General features: G+C 39.0%; 1 protein-coding gene across 1 annotated transcript in view; it reads left to right on the top strand.

Annotated features, from left to right (window-relative positions):
- The first annotated feature begins 711 nt into the window (after window positions 1–711).
- RAPGEF2 (Rap guanine nucleotide exchange factor 2) overlaps window positions 712–21,300 on the top strand; it is a 149,052-nt gene continuing 128,463 nt past the window's right edge. Inside the window, exons 1-3 of the mRNA XM_085319887.1 lie at window positions 712–729; window positions 14,383–14,453; window positions 19,082–19,138. Coding sequence (XP_085176013.1) covers window positions 727–729; window positions 14,383–14,453; window positions 19,082–19,138 — 131 coding nt within the window. The 5' untranslated portion in view covers window positions 712–726. The remainder of the gene's footprint in view (window positions 730–14,382; window positions 14,454–19,081; window positions 19,139–21,300) is intronic.

Genomic DNA, 21,300 nt, shown 5'->3' with positions numbered 1-21,300 from the left:
GCACAAATCTCATGTGTTGGATGTGTTACCTGTATTACACCTGCTGGGATGATCACTCAGAGAGGGGTCATGTGCAGCAGGATGCTTTAGCTGAGACACAGAGCTTTGGGAGGGCGTGAGGAATGCTCCAAGGCAAGCTTGTGGCAGCTTTGGGACAGTATGACTAACTCCAGAGCCATGTTTCGAGCCCTGGAGGTGCTGAGCAGGATACGGAGACGCTTTGGCTTTCCACAGTTAGTTTCGACTCAGCTCTGTTGCACTTGAGCTGAGTCCCAGTATGGTCTGCAGCTCACCCCCCCCTCCCCCCCAGGGTGCTGATGGCTTTTTCTGCCAGCAGAGAAGTGCTATTTAAATGTATGGAGACTGTTTTGGGTATTGTACAGCTTGTGCTTGAATGAGCCCTACCCAGCTGGGGTGAGTAGCTCTATAGGTGCCAGCCCAAGGCTRGTGGAGGCCAAAGCTAATAAGCCCGCCGGGCTCTGGGGTCCTCTTGCAGAGTGCTGGAGGGCTGGACGTCGTCCTCCCAGCGCTCTGCAGCCCTGGAGCTGAAGTATCTTGGGCACTGTGCCTTGTCTTTGCAGGGCTGCTCTGCCTCAACGTCACACTGTCACCAATGTTCTCTCTTCCCCGTGCCCAAAACAGTGCTGGTGAGTACAGAGCAGCCACAAATCCCACCTGGCACCCCTGGAATAAACCTACTGGGCTACCAGCTGCTTTCTGGAGGAGATGGTAATGCCTCTGCTTAGTTCTCCCTAATTTTTTGTGGTCTGTATCATCATAAGCCAGGAAATGTTAGTGGCTGTCTGAAATCTGCCACCCCTACGTTCTTGCGCGAGGCTCAGGAAAAGGAGTGGCAAGATGTTTCTCTCTCTCTCTCTCGTTTTAGGACATTCTAGGCCTGTGCAAACAGGTAATTAGTATTAGTCATGTTGCTTAATGCGCTCTTAGGAATGTTTAGATACTGATGTGGTGCTTGAACCTATTTAGGTTTGGATGGCAAACAGTATTGCAAGTGTTTTTGTAGGGCACGATGGTAGGAGAGAGTGCACCTATCGTGGGTCAGTGCTTTGGAGAGGGATGTGATGTTTTACTGTGATGCTTTGACCGATCTGTTTTGAGTTATTTTTAGCATTAAAAATAAATTGTCAGACTTGACAGTAAATTAGTAACCTGGCATGTAAGAAGTCTCTAATAAAGAATGTGTGTGCTTTTGATATGTCCAATTTTGTYTGTCGTTAGAAAGCATGAATTTAAGCTGCAGTAAAGGTACATGTTCTGTGTTAAAATACTTGTTGCTTATCAACTGAGAAGCARTATCTTAAGATTTGGTAAATTGATGGCTGTCATATGCTCAGCCTAAATCAGTTTTCAAAATAACTGGTAGACTTTTCCCTTCCAAGGATTGATTTTAAAACTTTGCAGATAATGAAATGTAAGATCAGGGGAAAAATGCGTAGTTATGAAACCAAGGGTATGTGTTTCGTTATATGCAAGGAGTTTAGTGTTATCTAACTCTGCTTAGTTGACTTACACTAAGCAAAGAATGTGACATATGACACCACTCTGAAAACACTATGAAGTTTTAAGACCAGTTTCCCTTTATTTTGGGTTGGATTAAGATCCTGAGAGACTGCTCGCTGCTGTCCTGCGGATGGGGTTTTCAGATGTCTGATGTTCAGTTTCTGTTCCACAAAATTGCCCATTTGTCCTTTGACAGCTGCACCACCCACTGACTTGTAAATGTCAGCACGAGCTAGAATTTGAGGGTCTGGTGGTGGTGTGGAAGCTCATATAACAAATGGGATGACATTCTTGGGAACTTAAAAAAAAAAAAAAAAAAATCAGTTGTGTCATGACAGCTGGATATCTTGTTAAAAGTTATTATAAATTAAAGTATCTTGTTAAGCAGAGTTTGTAGAGCACATGCTGTCATTGCAAATGGGTTGCCTTATGTTCTTGACTAAGACTCCTGCAATCACAAAGAAACAGTTGGTAATATCTCCAAGTGAAAGCTAGTCCATGCAGCCAAGTATTTGTACACAGAAGTTGCTTTAGAAGTATGTGAGCAAAAAGAGAATCAAGGGTATTAGTAAGAAGTTGAGCTTCAACTGTTGATCAGGTTATTAGACAAAAAATCCAAAGCCAGCTATGGCAGAGTTTACCAGAGTAAGCAATAGATCAGATTTATACACAGCTTTTCCTTTGTGGATCATGTRCATACGAACTATCACTGTAAATTGTGGTGCAAACAGAATCACAGAAGTGTGATTGTAAAACACAATGTTTTAAAGCACAGAAATCTAGACTCAAAGAATATAGCTGTGAGGTCTCAGTTTTGAGCTCTCTGACATGAAGTGAATTTAGCTGGATCCCTTCAAACATGTGATGAGATAAAGGGACTTCCAGGCACTGAGCAAAGAACTATCTGGGGCTGGTGGTGGGGAATGCTAAACACAAGATGTTTCCACACTCCCCTTGGAGTGCAGTTTGACAGCCTGAATGGCTTGTTCCCCAAAAAGGGAATCTGTAGAGGCTGGCAGGGTATTCTGGTGATGTTTTAGCACACAAATTCTCTCTTTTTCTTTAAATTTCTGCATTCTTTCTGCTGGTTTTCCCTTTGGGATAGTGTCAGGCATAGACTGGATCAAGACAAAACAAGCCCTTTCCGTTAAAGGCAGTGAGCTGGTGTTCAGCTGTTAGGATAAAATGCCGTGTTGGCTGAAGGTGCACTGTGTGGCTTCACCGCGCTGCTGTGCAGCGCAGCCAGAGCATGGGCTGAACCCACCTCGTCTGGCTGTCACTGGGAGAGGGTGGCCTTGCTTCCCATTCACCCCATTGGCAGCTTCACTTGTGCTGACTACGGCACTCTCTTGGCCCCTGTTGATTGAACCCTCATCATCTCGAGAACTAGCTCGAGGAAAAGAGGAGGGGTTGTTGGCAAGTCGAGGTGGCTAACTGAGTGGTCAGACAAGCTCCTAGTGCAAGGGAGAGCAGGAAGGTCCAACCCATTTGGCAATAGGAACCTTTTTGTTTTTAATGTTGTTTTACAGTTCTTGGGGTTCACAGAGCTCTAAGTAGGTCAGAGGACAGTCATCTAAGAGGGCCATGCCTAAACCTTGCTTTAAGGTTATGGCTGTCAAACCTGTATGAGTATTTCCACACTTGACTTGAAAATTTCTTAAGCAGTGGGCCTTCTGCTTCTAAGAGTACAAAAATCTGCACAAGTCAGGTCAGAGCAGTACCTCCAGTGAGACCATCTGAGGTTGAGAAGTTGATTCATCCCAGAGTGATACAACATTAAAAACAAATTGCTTATAGTAGAGGAAAAAACCAAAAAGATAAAAATTAGGAGTTGTTAAAATAGCCTCTGTTTTGGGAATAACTGAGCTAACAAATCACTGGAGGCTGGGAGATTAATCTGTGCGAACTACTTTAGCATTTTGCTAATRTGTGCTGTATTTGCATAAAGGAGGATGTAGCCACTAGCAGCCTTTGAGATAACTTTCTGGGTGAGGATTGATTTGATATGCAAATACGTGTTTTGATATGATCATTTTCCTGGTAGTCTGGGAATAATTTTCATGTTGATGCTTCAAGTAGGATTAATATCTTTTGGACAAAATGCTCTGAAATATTGTGATGCTATAAAATTGGCTGCTCCAAAAAGAYGTCAGAATGATTCTTTACTATCTCTTCTTAAAACTTGAAATCAAACTATGAAGCTTTTGTTGAAAGTACAAGCTAAAGTAAGAGGACCTGTATCTTTAAATGTTGGAAAAGTTGCATCAGTCTGAATCAATCTTAAGGCTTTGTTTAAGTGCATGAATGTAAAGGGTGTATATCAGGATATGAACCTTTGAAATTATTTGTGCTCTAATCCTTTCTTACCCTTCCTCATTTTTTGTTGATTCTTTGTTTTTTGATTCATAAGCATAAATAGTGAAATATGAATTCTTTCACCTAAAAACAAAACCCTCCAAGCCAAAAGGGAACTATGCAGTTTTACTTCAGTTAACATACTGATTGTTGCCTCGGTAGTGGGAGGGTAGAGCTTCGTTTTTGTTTCATATTTTTTGCTTTCGTTGATTGTAGACCAGCAATATAAAATAACTTACTGTATTTTGAGTTGATTATAGTACTACCAAGATATTTCTGTTGCAAGTTCTGGCTCTGCACCGCACTGCTCGCAGTGCATGTTGGTTTCTTTTGTTTCCATCTGCGAGTTGTCATGGCAATAAACTTGCAAGCAGCAGCAAAGACCTCATCCCCAATTAAGCTCATTAGTCGGTGATGTCAGCTGCAGCACGTAATTTCTGGAAAGGATTACTGGGGGTCGCCTGCAGGGCTGAGGGGGCCGTCTGGAAAACCTCAGGTTGCGGAGCAGAGGATATTCTTAACGCTGCAGGTGGTTTCCGGAATAGGCGTATTGCTGACTGAATCCACGTTGAACTGTTCTTGGGGATGGGTTTTCTCAAGGCGTGCGTGAGGCTTGTGATTCTGGGGTTTTCTGGTTTCGTTTCCCTCCCTTGGCGTTGGAGAAGCACGAAAAGCAAAGGGTGGGGCTTTATGGCTTTCAGCACTTGGGACAGGGCTGAAAAAAAAGATTGTGCTTCTGCAACTCAAAAGCATAGTTATGAAACACAATCAGGCCTATTCAAAGCGTAGTTTTCAAAAGAAGGTAGAAGTGCTAATGTTCTGGAGAATTAGGTGAAACATGAGCAGTGGGACCACTGCAGCTTTGGATACGGACAGACAACCACAACTGATTGTGTTGAAGTGCCTTAACAGGTTGCTCTTCATCAGCTGCACACAACCTTGTCTCTGTTCCTAGCCTGTTACTAAATATATAAGCTTGTTTGCAAYGATAAGCTTAAAATGTTCACATGGTCAGTTAACACAGGTCAGTTGACAAATAACAGAGAGCTCTTTAATGTCACTACAGCTTGTTTGCTTGTGATTTTTCCACTGATTTGGAATACTTCCATCTCTTAACAAGTTTGGTGTGCTACAAATATACTACCGGTATATTTATACTCTCTATATAGTGTACACACACACACACACACACACACACACACACACACACACACACACACACATACTACCAGTATATATAAATACTTGGTATGCTCCAAAGTGTATATCATTCTGATTGTTTTTAATGATGCATTTGGAGAAATAACACTGTGTAGCTGCAGTTACCACTTGATTCTAATGTTGAAGTACTATGATCTAAGCTTTACAGCAACTTAACTTCTCAGAAAATAGCTTGCTCTTGCCYGCTACCATGCAAACATTATCAAGATCTTGTCTGGCCCTGATCTTGAATGATGTGCTTTCCTCATGGAAGTTTGTGTAGAACTGGGTTTAGTTATGTCTGGATTGTCTGAACTACAGTTCTTGTGCTTAAATTGATACCACATATGTTAACCCTGGCTGCTTTGAAAAAACCTGTGGACTAATTAAGCACCCTAAACCAACCAAMCAAAGCTATCTGAGTATTGTTGTATCTTAAATCTTTCCCTGACAGGTCCTGTGGAATCCTTGCAGCACAGCTCACCACCAACCCTATTTTTAGTAGACAGTCCCTCTGGATATGCTACTCTCCTTTCCCTCACCACCCTGTTTGCTTTTACTGATGTCCTCTAGCTTGAGGTCTTAAAATGTGTTTCTATCGTCCTCCTTTTGTTCTCAGCATGGCTGGAGCCAAGTAGGAGTTACCTTTTAGTTGTTTACTCCAGGATTCTTGTGTTTCACTTCAGTTTCCCTGTTYGGGTCTTTGTTTCTGAATTTTGGTAAAAAGTTACCAATCACTGTAGTCCTCTATGTTTAGATGCATTTATATAATGCCTATTTCTTGCTACAAATAATTATTTAAAAATAAATCCCACTATGTCTAGTAGCTGATATATTTGTTATCCCTAAATTGGATTTTTCTCTAGTAGGATATTGAGGTCTTGCTCCTTGTAACTAATAGAAAACACGAGACAAACAACAGGCGGTTTCAGACTGATCCGAGACTCTCCTTAGCATTACAAAAAACAAACCAGTCCCCCTAGGAACTGGCAAAACTCTGTAACAAAAGACATGAATGTTTGTGCAATGAATGTGAAAATGGATAGAACAGATTTAATACAGGCTTCCAACTGTTGGCTATAAATATTGAAAAGGAGGGGAAAGGCAATTACATATTTTTTAATGGTGAATAACTTAAGTGCCTTTCATAATAATGGACTGTGCAGTCTACAGGCAACATCTTTTTATAGTGAAACCATGAAACCATTTTGTTTGCATTTGGACTTGTGACCAAAGGCTGGATTTCAGACTACAGAACCGAATGCTTTTGTGTTAAGCATTTAATTGTCCGACTTCTGAGAGTCTTGAAAGCAGACAAGAAATGCACAGCACTACCCTATAATTTCCTCTGTTCATTAGTTTTTTTTTCAATGACTTCTATGAGATGGCAGGCTTTAATTTCCCATCTAGCCTTTCCACATTTATCCTCATCTCACAGGATGATTATAATCTTAAATGTCTTGATTTCTTTACTTAATTCTACTAAAAGCTTTATGAGAAGTAGGATATGTTGAATCAATTGTACTAATTTTGAGCTAGCTTAAAAATCTGCATGGGTGGGTCATTGAACTTGCCAATTCCATTTTTGTGTATTTGAGCAGGTTCTGCTGGCAAAATTGGAAACCAAGCACTGTTTGTATTATTAGATGTAAATCTGTGAGGCACTATGTTGAAGTGGAGACTTTTAACCCAACTTCCATTAGAAAAAATCTAAAATGCAAAAATAGACTTCTAGTGAATATTTTTTTTCTGGTGAAGCATATTCTCAAAATTCTCAAACCAAACAAAATGCAGTTAAAACACAGGAGGGCTGAGTTAAGCATCYCATTGAAATACCTTGTTTCTCCAGAGCTAGTCTGCCGTGATCCAATGGTATTTCTCTAGCCTCTGATGCTTAGAGGCAGTAATCCAATTAAAGACTTCAGAGAAGCATATTTTTATTCTATACTGGGACAATTCTCAGTTAAGGCAAACCAGGAAAATGAGATTTCCTCTTAATATTTGCAGTGTTTTGAAGTTATTCCTGATTAGCATCACGTGTGGGTGCTTCAGTTCCAGATTAAAACTGCCTGTTTCTTGTGTTTCCGATCCATTTTGAAAATGCCATTTGTAACCCAGAACACATAGCTAATAATAACAATTTTAGTGTGTCAACAAGTCTTAACAAGATCATTTTAATTTCTATATCCTTTCGCCTGCTTGCCTCGAGCAGAGGAGGTGAATGCTTGCGTTGAATTGCTAGCTTATAAACTTCCRGATGAAGACTAATTCCCAAGCTTAGTGATACCTGATTCCTGTGGAGTAAAGTTCTGTTGTAAATTTTCTGAAATATCGTAGTGTGTGTTAGGTGAGACAAATTCAGTATAGGTTTAAGATGTTAAAAGTTTTCGGTCAGTTGAAGTTCTAAAATAGGTAATTTAGCATGTGATACTAAACAGATGCTTAAATTTAAGAGTTGTCTTTTAATCCCAGTTAAATCCTGCAATTTTTTCGCCTGTTTTGAATATGGATAATAATACTTGTTTTCCGAAAAAGCCTCCTCAATTTCAAGTTCTTTAACAATTGAGAGCTGCAGGTCTGGGATAAGACAAGCTACTACCTGGAAGAGGCAGTTTATGTAAAGACAGAATAGGCTGATATCGAGAGTGACAGACTGAAGACAGCAAAACACCTCTGCTAGCAAACGTTTGCCTCCTGGCCTGCATTCATAGCTTGGCTCCCCAAATGTCTCCAGCACTCCTTGTTCCTGCTTCCCACCGCTCTACTTTTTGCATTTTTTGTTATACAAGGCAGGCCAAAGGCTTGAATCCTAGGCTATGCTTAGAGACTGAATGTATTAAGAGTTAGCAGTTTCATTCCATGTTCAGGCACGAACTTTTATTAGTCTTCCATAAATTGAAGTATCTGATACAGTCGTTTCCTTTATATCAGTCTATTTTGAACTGTATAAGAAAAACTTGCAGATATAAATTACCTCGTCTGTACTCATCCATAAAAGATGGCCAGTGGAATTTCATGTGTGAAAATGCCACTTTGGGTTTCTTAGCACATGTAACATTTCTACTTCTTTAAATATTTCATATATATCTGTCTGGTTCCCAATTCATCAGCAGATTATTTTCTCTAACTTTGGCTTTATTTTTTTTTAAACCACAAATTGCTACATAAAATGCTGTATACTAGGGAGGATAGCTTGCAGAAGAAATACTGCAATAATATTCGGTCGAGTTAAAAAGTCACTTATTAAGTAATTTATCTTCAACTGTACTATATTAGTTTGGATTCTGGCAGCAGGCCCTCCCCTTTCCTCCTCCGCCTCCCGCCTGAAACATCTTGACGTAAAAGGCTGAAATACTGAAATAAAATGTCAAACTTTGCACTGCATGACAAATACTTCATTTTAATGTCCTCGACAAATTACTTTTGGTATGGCTCACTAATAAGTCCATGCGTACCGGGGCATGCTCCCGCACAGCAATTATGAGCTTGTTGGATCTTTTCCTCTGCTGGGAAGCTGAAGGTAGAACGCTTCGTCTTCCTTTGGGCATGCCAAGGTTGTTGGCAATACTTGGCAGTACTGGATTTTTTTTTGGTCATAGTGTAAGTCTGTTGGTGATTTTTGCCAGTTTTTTGGTAATCTAATGTTTGGAAGACGTGAGCTTGTTCTCAGGTTGAGGTCATGTGTTTGGAGATGGCTTTGCTGGGCATGCCTGGAGTAGCTTCTACCCTACTTCTACCCTACGTAGGTCTACCACACTTTCTTTCAAGGGTTACTGCCTCCTGGCAGGTCTTATTGGAGCCGACTTATGTCCTCTCCTGAGCTGCTATTGGCACTTTAGCAAAAACCAGGTGTGAACTAATTCCTGTAAACAAGCAGCTCGGGAGTAGGTATGTGCCTCTTCAGTGGAGATGGAAATTTCTGGCAAAAGGGTTAATCAGAAGTGAGAGGTGATGGCTGCTTCAGCTATCTCAGCTAAACTAACCGTTAAGTTTACGTCAACGACCTGACTGAACTTCTGTAGCTGTTTAAGCCAGAAGAATTGATGTTACGGAAGCCTMGTCTCTTCCTTTGGCAGTACTGGCACTACTTTTGCCCTAGTGAGCCAGTACAGGCAGCTAGACAAGCGGTAAGTGAATGATACAAGAATCGGGGAAAAAATGCTTGGCAGAGCTGCCGGAGTGGCTGAGGGGCCAACAAGCTCTAGTGCAGGATGCCAGAAATAAAGCGAAAGGCTGGGATCATGCAGCTCCAAGGACAGGGAGCCAAGACTGCAGCAACATTGGCTCAAACTGTAGTTTTATTCCTTGCTAGGAAGAAAAATGTGGCATTGTTGCTCTTGTTAGTATACCATGGAGTGAGGAAAAATGTGTTAAAATAGATGAGAAAAGGAAGGTCCCGGGATTTCATGACCTATTTAAACCAATTTAAGACTTTAAGGGCCCACCTTCTCCAGCCAAAGGAGCCATTCATTGCCTTTGTAACGCTGATGCTGGAACTAGTGCAGCTGCAGGACACGTCGGCTGTAACTTGTGAATGCAGCGGTGGCAGCTCGCGCTGCTGCGGGAAAAAACGTGACATTAGTTTCTGCTCTGTGACGGTGCGAGGTCTGGTGCTGATGCAGAGGAGGTGGCACCAACGCAGCCGAGGGCAGAGGAGGGGAAGGTGGCACCTCCCGGTCTCGTAACCCCGAACCCTGGCGCTCGGGCGGGTCTCCCGCGAGAGCGGCCGTGCCGGAGCCGAGAGGCGCGGCGGGGGTGCGGGTCTGCCCGGCTACGCCGGCATCTGCTGCTGCAGGCCTGCAGACACGCTCGAATTTTAGCATTGGCTAGCTTAACGTGAGTTAGAGATGAACAACCCCTTTAGTGAAGATCAGCCTTGTAAAAAGAGTTGTGTGGCAGGTAATTTTGAGGCTCAGGTACTTTGGTAGGTGCTTTGAGAAGCTTTTACTGAAGTTAGTGAATTAGCTTGTATTTTGTTCTTGCCCTTTAAAATAATAATAAAAAACCTACTGCAAGTGGAAAGTGAAAGCATCTCTGCTCATGTGCCACGCTTTCCGAGAAAGGAGCGAGCTTCTTTTATAATAGAGCATTGAATTTYTAAGGTCAGCACTTTGCTTTTTAACTGTGGTAAAGATGAATAGTTGAATTAGGATGGTAGTTTCGCATCTTAATGCAAACCAGGATTGAAATTTTTATTTTTTTTTTTGAAGAGCAGTGTAAATTTTTCACTCCATTTAAGTGGTAAATTTTGATGTGTATCTATCACTTCAGTAAAGCAGCGGTTTCTTAATTAAACCAGTAAAAATTTGGGGCCAATGTTCTCCTCTTGGTTTATCTGGCTTTTGTAGTTGGCATTGCCAAAATGGTTGAAACCAGGGTAAAACGAGTAGAAATGTCTGTACGTACAGACACACAATTGTGTGCAGACTTTTCATTATAATAAAGAGCTCGGGTAAGGTTGCAGACGGATATATTTTTTGCAGATCTAACTGAGCTGTGTTAAAACTTGAGTGTCTCTGTTCTGTTTCAAAATTTAGTCAGGATTTTAAACTGAGCTGAGTAACACTGCTGAAACACACGAAGAAATAACAGCAGATTAAACAAGCTTCAGACTGCTCTCCGTGTGGTGGTTGAGCATGCAACTTTGGTTGTAGTAGAAATTTAAGTGTTAGTTAGATTCCAGTCTTCTGGCCTGCTTGTTTATTTTATTTTTATTTTTTTAAACAACAGCAAAAAAATCAAAAAACAAAATCAAATCAAAACTGTGGTAATTTGTGCTTACATTAATTAACTTTTTGCTTTTGGAGTTTCTATTGATGTATTCTTTTCAAACTGTTGCCAAAAGTCTTTGTGTAGCAAGAGCTACTGAGCCTTTACATTGTTATTGCAGTCATCTTTTTAAAGCTCCCCAGACTGGATAAAAGTTGAAAGCAGAAAGTCTGTGGTTCCCAGTGCTTTTTTATCGATATAACTTGTTGTAGCAAAGTGTTTTATCAGCTGTGTCAGTAAAAATTAGCTTTGCTCCTTCTGACTTTTATAAACTGTTACAAAATACTGGATGTTTTTAAAATGAAAAGAGAAAGTTGTATAAAGAAAATTACTTTGTCTCTGAACTTTTGATGGCTCAGTCTGCCACCTTGTGGTAGTTTGAATGAATATATTATAAAAACTAATACAGTAGTGCATCAACTTGCTGCCATCACCTGCATACCTGTGCATRTTCTGTGGATTAATGCTGAAGGTAGTTTTCAGGAATGCTGCATGTTATCCAAAAGCATTTGCTTAAACCACTGTGGCTGAATTCAGTTGCTGCATGTAAGGGTTCATTCAGCTCTTCTGCTTAAATCATAAAGATGAATCATATTATTTTTGAAAGATAAAGTTCTTTTTCTGAGAATTTTATTTTTTTAGCTTCTTGGCAGTTGTCTAGAATATCAAAACTAAAAATTCATAGCTTGCCTGCTTAAGTTTTGTAAAATGCCTTTTATAATTTCACTATTTCAAGCATTCTGAATCTATTTAGGATTTTCAAACAGAGCAAATATTTCTGAGTACAGTAACTCACCTTTAATTCAAGAAGTTGAAACATCTGTAAATCATTTATGCTTAATAATGAATATGTTAATATTTGCTTTAAAAAAAGCATAGGTTTTCCTAGGATAAATGGAAAACTCAGATGACTAATGGGATAATTTAGTGGAGTTTTGTTTATTTTGGGGCTGTGGGAAGGAAATTACTATCCTACGTTTTAATGCTGCAAACTAAATGGAAATGTGCAGTGCCTAATGGTAATATATGAAAATATATTCACCTCTTTTGGCTGGCTCTGCTCTAGCTTTCTATATCTTGCAGCACTGGGAATTTAATGAAAGGAATGATGCTGGAATTTGTTACTTAAATTTCAGTTCTAAACTTTTAGAGCTAGAGGGAGCTGTTTCCTGTTAAGACACTTCACCCTCTCGAAAGGTGCTAAGCTGCTTGGAGAGTGAGCTGCAGCACGCTGCTAGGAGTCATCTGTCCCATACAATGCTCGTGCACAACCCCTGCGATGTTGTAAGGGCTGTTTGCTCTGATAGGAGCCCACTGCCTGGAGCACTGGTCTGTTTTGTTGCTACTGTTTTGCATCCCCTCCTTCCTTCCCCCTCCAAAAAAAAAAAAAAAAAAAAAGTTAGCTCTCGCCTTATGAGAGGTCTTCAACATTATCTTCCCTGTGTTGCTGCAGTCTGCAGCCACCATGGAAGTACAAGTGAAGGTTTGTTTTAGGGAGTTTTGCCTTTTTTTCCTTTCCTTTGTACTTCCCCCTACCCCTAATCCATTTTGAATCATCAAGGACAMAATCTGTGCTACTTGAGAGCAACCTCAGTGCAAGCCCTGACGTGGAGGAGGTGGTGGCAGCCGGTTATTCTCCTTCCTTTCTATGTCGGTTGGTTGTTGGACAGGCTTATTGAAGATGAATTACAGCAGCACCTTCTGACCAGGCTCTTCTCCGTCTGATCCAGTGCTCGGGGCATCTGGTCYGCACCGATCCGCCCCCAGCTTCCCTGGCCCCCCCAGTTGCCGGCTGCAGCTGGCAGCTCGTGCAGCCAAGCGGCAGTGGGCGCTGAGCTTGGGGGCTGCGTCAGGCTTGTGCCACCCCCGGGGCCTGAGCAGGGCTCCCGCCGGCACCTCCTCACCCTGAGCCTGCCTGACGAGCGAGCAGGTCACTGACTGTGGCAGCCGGGGGCTTTAAAACGCTTTGCAGTAATTGGCGCTGCATTGCAAGTGACTGCTGTGTTTTCTTTCTAGGCCTTCTGTGTGTAAAATCCTCCTCCCCTTCCCTTCATCCCTCCCAAACCAAACGTCACGTAACTGGTTACGTCCTTCATGTGTTCACTCCGGCGCTCCTCACAAGAGGACCAAACCCGCTTGCGGACAAGGAAACACAAGGACCAGGATAGAAAAGAAACCGCAGGGTTTTGGCTTGTGCGTTTCTTCCACTTTCTCAAACTGAATGTTTCTTTTTTTCAGTGTGAGAAACAGATATTCTCTTAGATACTGAATAACAGACACATTTATTTAGTCTCAACCATTGAATGTAACTCCCAGTATATATTCTCATCCACAGTGTGGTTTAGACAAGTACAGTAATGTTTCTACATTTAATACTTCTAACTAAATTTTATCTTTTTCTCACTTAAATCAAACTTCTGGGTGGGACTTCACTAGTGAAGTCTTTCACCAAGATATCACATCTATATTCTTTCAGTGCATCTGAAAACTGTAGCATTTCTGTACTTTGCTCTCCATTTTAAACCAACAAAGTTCTGCTGGTGACTTCAACTTTCCCGATAATTAGCTTTGCTCTATTTCACTACTTGAAAACAACTTCTTGGAGTGTGAGTTATGGGAGTGTTTGGTATTGATGTCAGTCCCAGCTACTGGTTGCAAGCCCTTACTATTCTGATTTTGAATAAATTGTGGGTGATAGTGTCTCCTAACCAGCCACTTTCAAAAATGARTGATGAAATATCAAATCCGTGAGCCACAGTTAAATCAGTTTAACAGGTGTGGGCTGAATGGAAGTAGCCTTAAGCATTCTCATGGCTTAAATACAATGTTAGCAACACCTCTAGCTTCAGGCTAGTGTGTTTTTTCCATAGTTATATCTTGATAAGTTTTAGTCTTGGATGTCCTTTTTATCTCTATCAATTTTATTTTGTGGGCTGAGTATCTGAAGTCCACAATAATTGCTTGAATTTTAGTCTTGATTTTTAAACTTTGCCACATAACTAGGATTGTATGCATTTTTTTTATTGTTATCTTAGTAATTTTCTGTTCATGGTAAGTTTTATTTTCCTGTTTTAAATATGTGTTTTATAATTTACCTTCCATTTGAAGAGGACAGAATTTCAGAATTTTTTTATAGTAAGAATTTTTTTTCTTTTCTCCTGAACATAAAGACTTCTCTCCCTGAGCTTGCTTCACAAAACAGATTCAGATTTTGAGTATGTTGGTGTTGGGAAGCAGGACAGCAGTAGTTGCAAAGTACTGGAATTCTGGGCTTGACTTGTTTGCTGAACATGAGTAATGACAGTCAAAGCATAAAGGTTTTCTATGTTTATATTTTATGATGTGGACAGCATCATTCTACCTCTTACAGATTTCCCAAATAAAATTAAAGGTATTCATTTAACTTCTTGTAAATGTGCTATTTCAAATGTGCCTATTTGCCCGTACTAGGAGAGCTCTAGTAGCTTTACAAAAACAGTATTTTAACAACTTGTACCAATTTGAGAATTCTAATAAATGTTTCCCATATATTTGTAGGATTTGGAGATTGTGTATTCCTATTTACATGGAATGGAAGCCTTGTCTAATCTGAGAGAACATCAGCTAAGGTATGATACTTTATCAAAATGCTACTGCTTGTGTGTGGAGAAAAGGTGTTTCCAGTCATCAAAGTTGAATACAATGAAGAAATTTATAATGTTTCTGTTTTTAAAATATTTTCAACTGATCATAGTTTTGTCTACAGTTCAGCTCTTAGRATGCAAAAAGTTTTACACCAGGTTATGCATCCAAACCTGAATTTATTTAGAAAGGCCTAAGGGAAATGATTTTTCATCTGCTTCTGAGGGGGAAGATTAGAGCAAAAAGTATCTGGCTGTCTCCTGTTCTCCTCTCTCCCATGAAAAAGGCCAGTTGAAATCCCTTATGTACTTCAGTCTCCAAATTTTATGTTCCTTGAGTATCTGGACAGCTAACCAGAGGCAGAGGCACGCACTAAATCTTAGGCTGTCTTTTGACAGATCGTCTTTTATGGTTATTCCTCTTTCTCTGTTAAGTGTTTCCATACTGAGGAAGTTTCGAATAGAGAAGAGAGATTGGAAATGGAAAAGCAAGTCTTGAAGATTTTATGAGGAGTGCTGTGGAAAAGTAAAGGGGCCACTTTTCTGCCTGAAAGAGAGAGACTGGAGTTGGACAGGGGACAACTGCAATTTGTTTTGAGTCTTCCTCTGTTACTAAAATGCAGAGCTGAATTCTCCAACTCCTATAGGAACACTTTTTACACATCTTTTCATCACTCCCACGTCCAGATGATGCATAATTCACAGCATAATCTTCAGTTTTAGTTGTTTAGAAAGTTATTTAACAGACTTTAAATTTAAATCTTCAATGACAGCTGAAATTGAGATACTTTACAGTAAAGGTGCTATGTGAAGATGTGGTCATGACAGACAGCAAACATGGTGAAATTATTAGGAAACAAAAATTCAGTTAAAAATATAGAGATGCTGCTTTCTTTCTTTGGCTGTAAAATAAAATTTCTACTAGGAACAACTTTTTAGTTTTCAGAAAAATAAGTGGTGATTTGAAGTTGTATGTCATAACTCTGCTAACAGCATTTACCTAAACATAGCCATTATTTCATTATTTCATTATTTCTGGAATATTTAATGCATTAATATATTTTGATGCACTAGCAAAGCAAGGGAACAGAGATCTTGCTAACAGTATACTACTCTTCTGTGTCATACCTCAAACTAAAAAGCTGGCCATTATTGTATCCTATTCTTCTTTTTTATGTTGGCCTTGTTATACTAACACTTTCATACTGCGTGTGTGCATGCGTATAGCCCTGCTTGCTGCTTCTAAGTTCTGTTAGGAATGCATTTTTTTTTTCAGACTATAAGTAAATGCTGTACCAACAGAGTACAAGATTCAGTCCTGAATGGAAGTCCATATATAGCCCTAATCATTTATGTACTGTAATAGCAAAATCTATTGCTCAGGTTCTGTGTTAGATTGTGCTTGCTATTGTAGTACGTAATTTGTCTAAAACTTTTGCACATGGGGAAATGATWCTTAGTCACACAGAGTAATAAAGATTTTTTTTTTATCAGTTTAAGCCACGATGTTTTTGTGACTTAAAATTCAAGGAAAGAAATTTCAAATAAAAGTTTTTAATGAAACTTCTCTCCTTTAAAGATGTGCATACATTTAAGGCATTATTTCAATTACCCTCACATAGACACCTTAGCTTCAGAAATCTCAAATGGTAGTATTTGGACATCACTGTGGGATGGGAGATACAAAAGGAAGCCGGCACATCTACTGTACGCTCTACAAGGAAGTGGGTAAATTACTGTTACCTTGTCTCCTGGGGCTTGCCAATGTTTGCCATACCCCAAAATGCTGAAGCAATCTGCTGAAGAAACTGACTTTGACTTGAATAATTGACTTGGGCTAATTTTTGGCCTCTTGCTTTGTCATTCACAAGACTATTCTGCAATTTTGAGAAAAGTTTCCCCCAAGTGCTTGAGACATATTTTACAATGCAACTGTTGACTTGCAAACTGTGTAATTATATCTGCTTCGGAAGGAAGCCCTGATTATACTCTATTAATGTTTTCGGTTACACTATCCTATGCAAGACTTTTCTTTTTTATATCCAGTTCTGCGTAGCTGGAACTGAACTGACTTTTAACTTGTTAACAAAGATCAAAGTATGCACATATGGTTGCATGATATGTTGATATGTGGTTTTTGGCTTCCTGTCCAGAATGAGATTCTTGCTGAGGAATGTGTGGAACTTGTGTAGCTCTCCCAGCACAGTAAATTCCTAGAAGCGAGCTTCTGTTTATAGTACCATACATGGGAAATGCTGGATTCCCCTGCAACTGTGGGAGAAAAAGTTCTTACAATACTATTTAGGATACAGCATTTCTTGCAGCAGTAAGATGCCAAAAAAAYCTTTGGCATGCATTAGAACTAACGTATTAAATATAGTCCTTAGTGGTGAATAACTTAGAGCCTGCAGATGATATAATCTTGAATTTATTACATTTGTTTAATAGGTGCACAAAGATCATATTCTAGTGAAAATGAAACACTCGAATTGGCCAAAGCTAGTGCTATTTTCTAAATATTTGAAGAGATAATGCAGTTTCTACTGCTCGGTAACTGCAACTTCTGACTATTTCAGTTTAATCCAAGGACTGAAACACTTGGCCATCCCCTGTAAGAGAGGCTTTTCCTGCTATTTGTTACTATCCAATCATATCAAAATGCCATAAAACTCTCATGCAGTGCCAGTGTGGAATGGTGAACTTGCTGACAGAATCAAGAATGCATTTCCTTCCYTCCAAATTCACAGGGGAACAAAACTTGCTTGTTAAATAAAGTGATTCTGTTTCCTATAACTCCTACTCCTAGATGGCCTATTGCCCAGAATCTTTTTTTGACCAGCAGGGTATAGACTATCCTGTGTGTTACTTGAACTGTATTTTCATTTTCAAAACTCATTCCTAGCAAAGACTTCTAATTTCTTTCTTTTTGGTACCCTTAATGATCTTGTTACCAGTAACCTCATGTCCACTCTCAAATTCTCTCCCCAAACAGAGGATCAGAGAGACAAAATGAAGACCGTAGGGTTTGAAGCAGACAGTAGCTTTTCTGGGTCTGTAAAGAGTTTTGGCAAGACTTGATCTTCTGCTGGTGAACACTATCTCAAAAAGAGAAAGTTTGAGGTTCAAAAGGTTGCTTACTGTGCAAGGAAGCAAAAAGTGTTTTATTAAACAGAAATTTTATGTGGAAATTACTTATAAGAAAACCTCTCAGAAAYGATTGACTCAATAATGCATAGATGATTGGGTAAATACTAGAGGGTAAGGGGAAGGCTATGATAACAAAACTTGATTCTTGATCAAATAGATGAACAACTCAATTTTCTATTAACAGATTATGAGCTGTCAATAAGTCACTATTACTGTGGACAGAAAAAGTGTTATTTCTTAGTGGGCTGAACCAATAAGTAAAATCTTGAAAGAGGTGAGTGCTAAGATAGTTCTTGCAGCAGCACATTGGCTGCTGAAATCAATGAACTCAGGAAATGCCGTGGGAAATGGCAGTAAGAAGCCTTTTGAAGTTCATACTAAGTTTACACCAAACTCGGACCAGCTCTTTCAGGCCTCAACTCAACTTTTCTACTCATTAGCGCTTGAGAGTTTTTTTTTGTCCTGTTATGACATTTTTGGAGTCTGCTCCAGGTCATTGGTACATTGAGGTTCTGATGACTAATTCTGCAAGAAATGAGAATTTCCAAATTTAAATGTAGTTCCTCACTTTAATGTCTATATGAGCCTCTTAGGCAAATCTCTGTGTGCTTGTCTGTCAAATAGTCTTGATGTGTGCAGTCTCCTTCAGTGTCAGAGAATGTCCAAGGGAGGTGGTAGATTTTTTCTTCCTCGTTTCCCAGAAATGTACAGTGTGCATTTCCTTGAGACAGTGGTAAGAAGTGCGTTGATGTTAATTTTGTGCTAACATTGCATTTCCTAATATGTGATAAGCTCTTCTATAGGTACGCTCTATTTCGCCACATTTGTCAGACACATATTAAATGCAAAAATGTTTAATCCTCCCCTCTAGAGAGAGAAGATTTTTCTGCAGGAAATTCTTTCYGCTTCTACCTCACTGGGAGCTCAGCATTAAAGTCTCTTGGTAATTTTTAGGTTAAGTTTCTTAATTTTAGCAAAATGAGAAGCTTCAGATTACCGTGTGACATAATTTCTTGTCTTATTATTTGGACTTGACTTGAAAAAGGAAGTATGGCTTATATGAAGATGTGTCTGATCAGTATTACATATTGTAAGTTTGTATCCATTTCCAAAATTGTAAATTGTTACATAATAAAGCGAGTTGTTTTTATTAGATCACTTTAAAAATGAGATCAATATAATTTTACCTGTTTTATTCATTTTATATATATATATATATATATATATATATATATATATTCTTTCTTTCTTTTTCCCCCTAAATCAAATACTGGATGAGTGAATAACTTCAATATTTAGATTTAACAGTTTATTTTCTCAAATTAAGAATCAGCTTAGTTCTGCATTGATAGTAGTTTCTGTAAGTGCTGGAGGCAAATGTGGAAATGCTGACTAACTTTAGAAAGTGAAATCTTTTGTGACACTGATAAGAATCATAATTAAAAATGACTTCTTTCTTTCTCTTTCAGACTGATGTGTGAAACTGTTAGATATGAAAGGCACGAAGCAAATGAAGTTCTATACTAGTAAGTGTTTCTTCCTCCTTTCATATAGTGTTCAAAGAATTAATTCATTCTGAAAGGTGCTAAAGACGGGATTTAATGCCAACTCCCTCACTCTGTGCATAATCTGTAAACACAAACGAGCTGCTTCATTTTCATAATTTAGCAGTGGAGAAATTCGCTGGTGTCAGCAAGAGAGCTAACAGTGACTCTTGTTTGACGAAGTACATTGTATTAGTTTTTGTAACCGGTGAGATTATGCAGAACTAGCGGATGTGGGATGTCTTCTCATTAGAGTTAAGTTGTCGTTTGGTTTTGCATCAATTTTATCAAAGTAGGAGTGACCAGCTTCTTATGCCGAAGGTGACAAATTGACAAATCCAACATGGCTTATAATTAGCAGGGATGTGATCTAATGTCATTTCAGATTTACAATAGAAAACTGAGGATTGCAGTTTCTTTGTGCAAACAGCTTGTTGAAATAACACATTTGTCATTTTTTTTGCTTACTGCAGCTAGCCTGTGCTCTAAATGCACCTTTTCTGGATTGTTTGATATCATCTGTGTATGTATATATACTATATATGCAAATAAGGCACCTGTATAGCTGCTTTTACGCATCTGTATTTTTTTCTGTACTATCACGAGGAAGATGTGAACAAATTTTTATGTCACACCTTAACCGTCCTGCAAGGTTGGATTACTGTCTAATGAAACACATTAACTGATTAGTTATGTGTGGGAAATGCGTGAAGTCAGAATGCAGGTGGCTAGATTAGATTGTAGTATGTCTGATACGATCTTCATTCATTTTGCATACTAATTTACTAGTAATCACTGCATTGATGATTTGTCCTTTTGTAGGTAGTTGCTTTCTCTGTCCAGTATGTGGAGTGGTATTTTTTAACCCGGTCTCATGGCTCCTTTTAACTGTTGATTTAAATTTGAATGATAAAGTGAACAAATAAAAGCTGCTAGTTATGCACATACCCAAGACAGGCAAAAGTCACCAGGAAATATATGTCTGAGGAAATAGTGTGTGCAAACAGAAAATTGTGAAACCTGGTTAACCTGAAGTGCTTTTCGCCATTCTTTTGCACTGATTTCCTTTGTCACTCCTTTCATGTGACTTCATCTTCACTTTGATTGTTTGCCTGCCCTTCCTATTTACTTGCTTCTTGACATTTTTTTCCCCATGATTTATTCAGTAGATTTATTAGGCAGTTTGGCAGTTTCTGGATATAGATGCTAACGCAAATTCTACTTGCTCTGGTATTTCACCTCTGTGATTTAATGTTTAATGGGGTAAACCTGAAAGCTAACGCTGAATGATATTTGATTTTTGAAGTATTTTAAAGTTGCATATAAATTAGGTCAGTCGGAGTTGTAGCTTTATATTTTTATTGGTAAATGAGATCCACAGGGTGAAAAAATCCTGCAGAATCTAAGATCTAATTTCAGTAACTTTTTTAGCATTCTGGACTTGGAAGGATCCTCTCTTTTTTAATTTTGTTTCATAAATTCAACAGACATATAAGAAAACATTCTTCTAAACCACTGAATCCTAATTTTATATAATATGGAGATGTTTTCAAAAATTCTTTGTTAGTACTACAAGAGATAAGTGATACAATAGAGATGCTAGAATCAATTCACTCAGGTATAAACTATAGAAAATGAACTTGGTGTATATAACCCGATCATTTGTATTGGACRTGCTGTACCCGTATTTTGGTCATGAAGGCCAAGGTTGTTTTAAAACAGCGTTAAAACTGAATTCCAAGTCACAGACTTTTTTTAAAAAAATCAGAGGTGATGCGACTAACATTGAAATTTGAATGCTAGTGCTAATTTTCTCTGTTCCTTAGAAAAATCTGTTAAAATAGCTGCAACTCTTGGAGCTGTTAATAATTGATCTGTGTATGTATCATCTCCCTGAGGCATAACTTCATGTTGCAGTGTGGATAAGCTAAATTCTTATATCCCTGCTTTTTAATGTGAAAACTAACACAATTGCTCTATTTAATCGTAATTTGTTCATTGTGAAAATTTTGTTCATTCCTGCTTCCTCAGCTGTAGTTATAAAAAGGTGCATTTTCATTACTTGCATGTAATGCTAAAAATTAACTGCATTCAGTATAAACATGATAGTCTTTTTATCCTTCTTAAAAAAAAAAAAAAAAAAA

This window comes from Rhea americana, unplaced genomic scaffold (genome assembly GCF_003343005.1).
Source record: "Rhea americana isolate MKP2758 unplaced genomic scaffold, rheAme1 scaffold_60, whole genome shotgun sequence".
NCBI lineage: Eukaryota > Metazoa > Chordata > Aves > Rheiformes > Rheidae > Rhea > Rhea americana.
The sequence above is the reverse complement of the archived record's forward strand: the minus strand, read 5'-3'. Positions and strand labels throughout refer to the sequence as shown.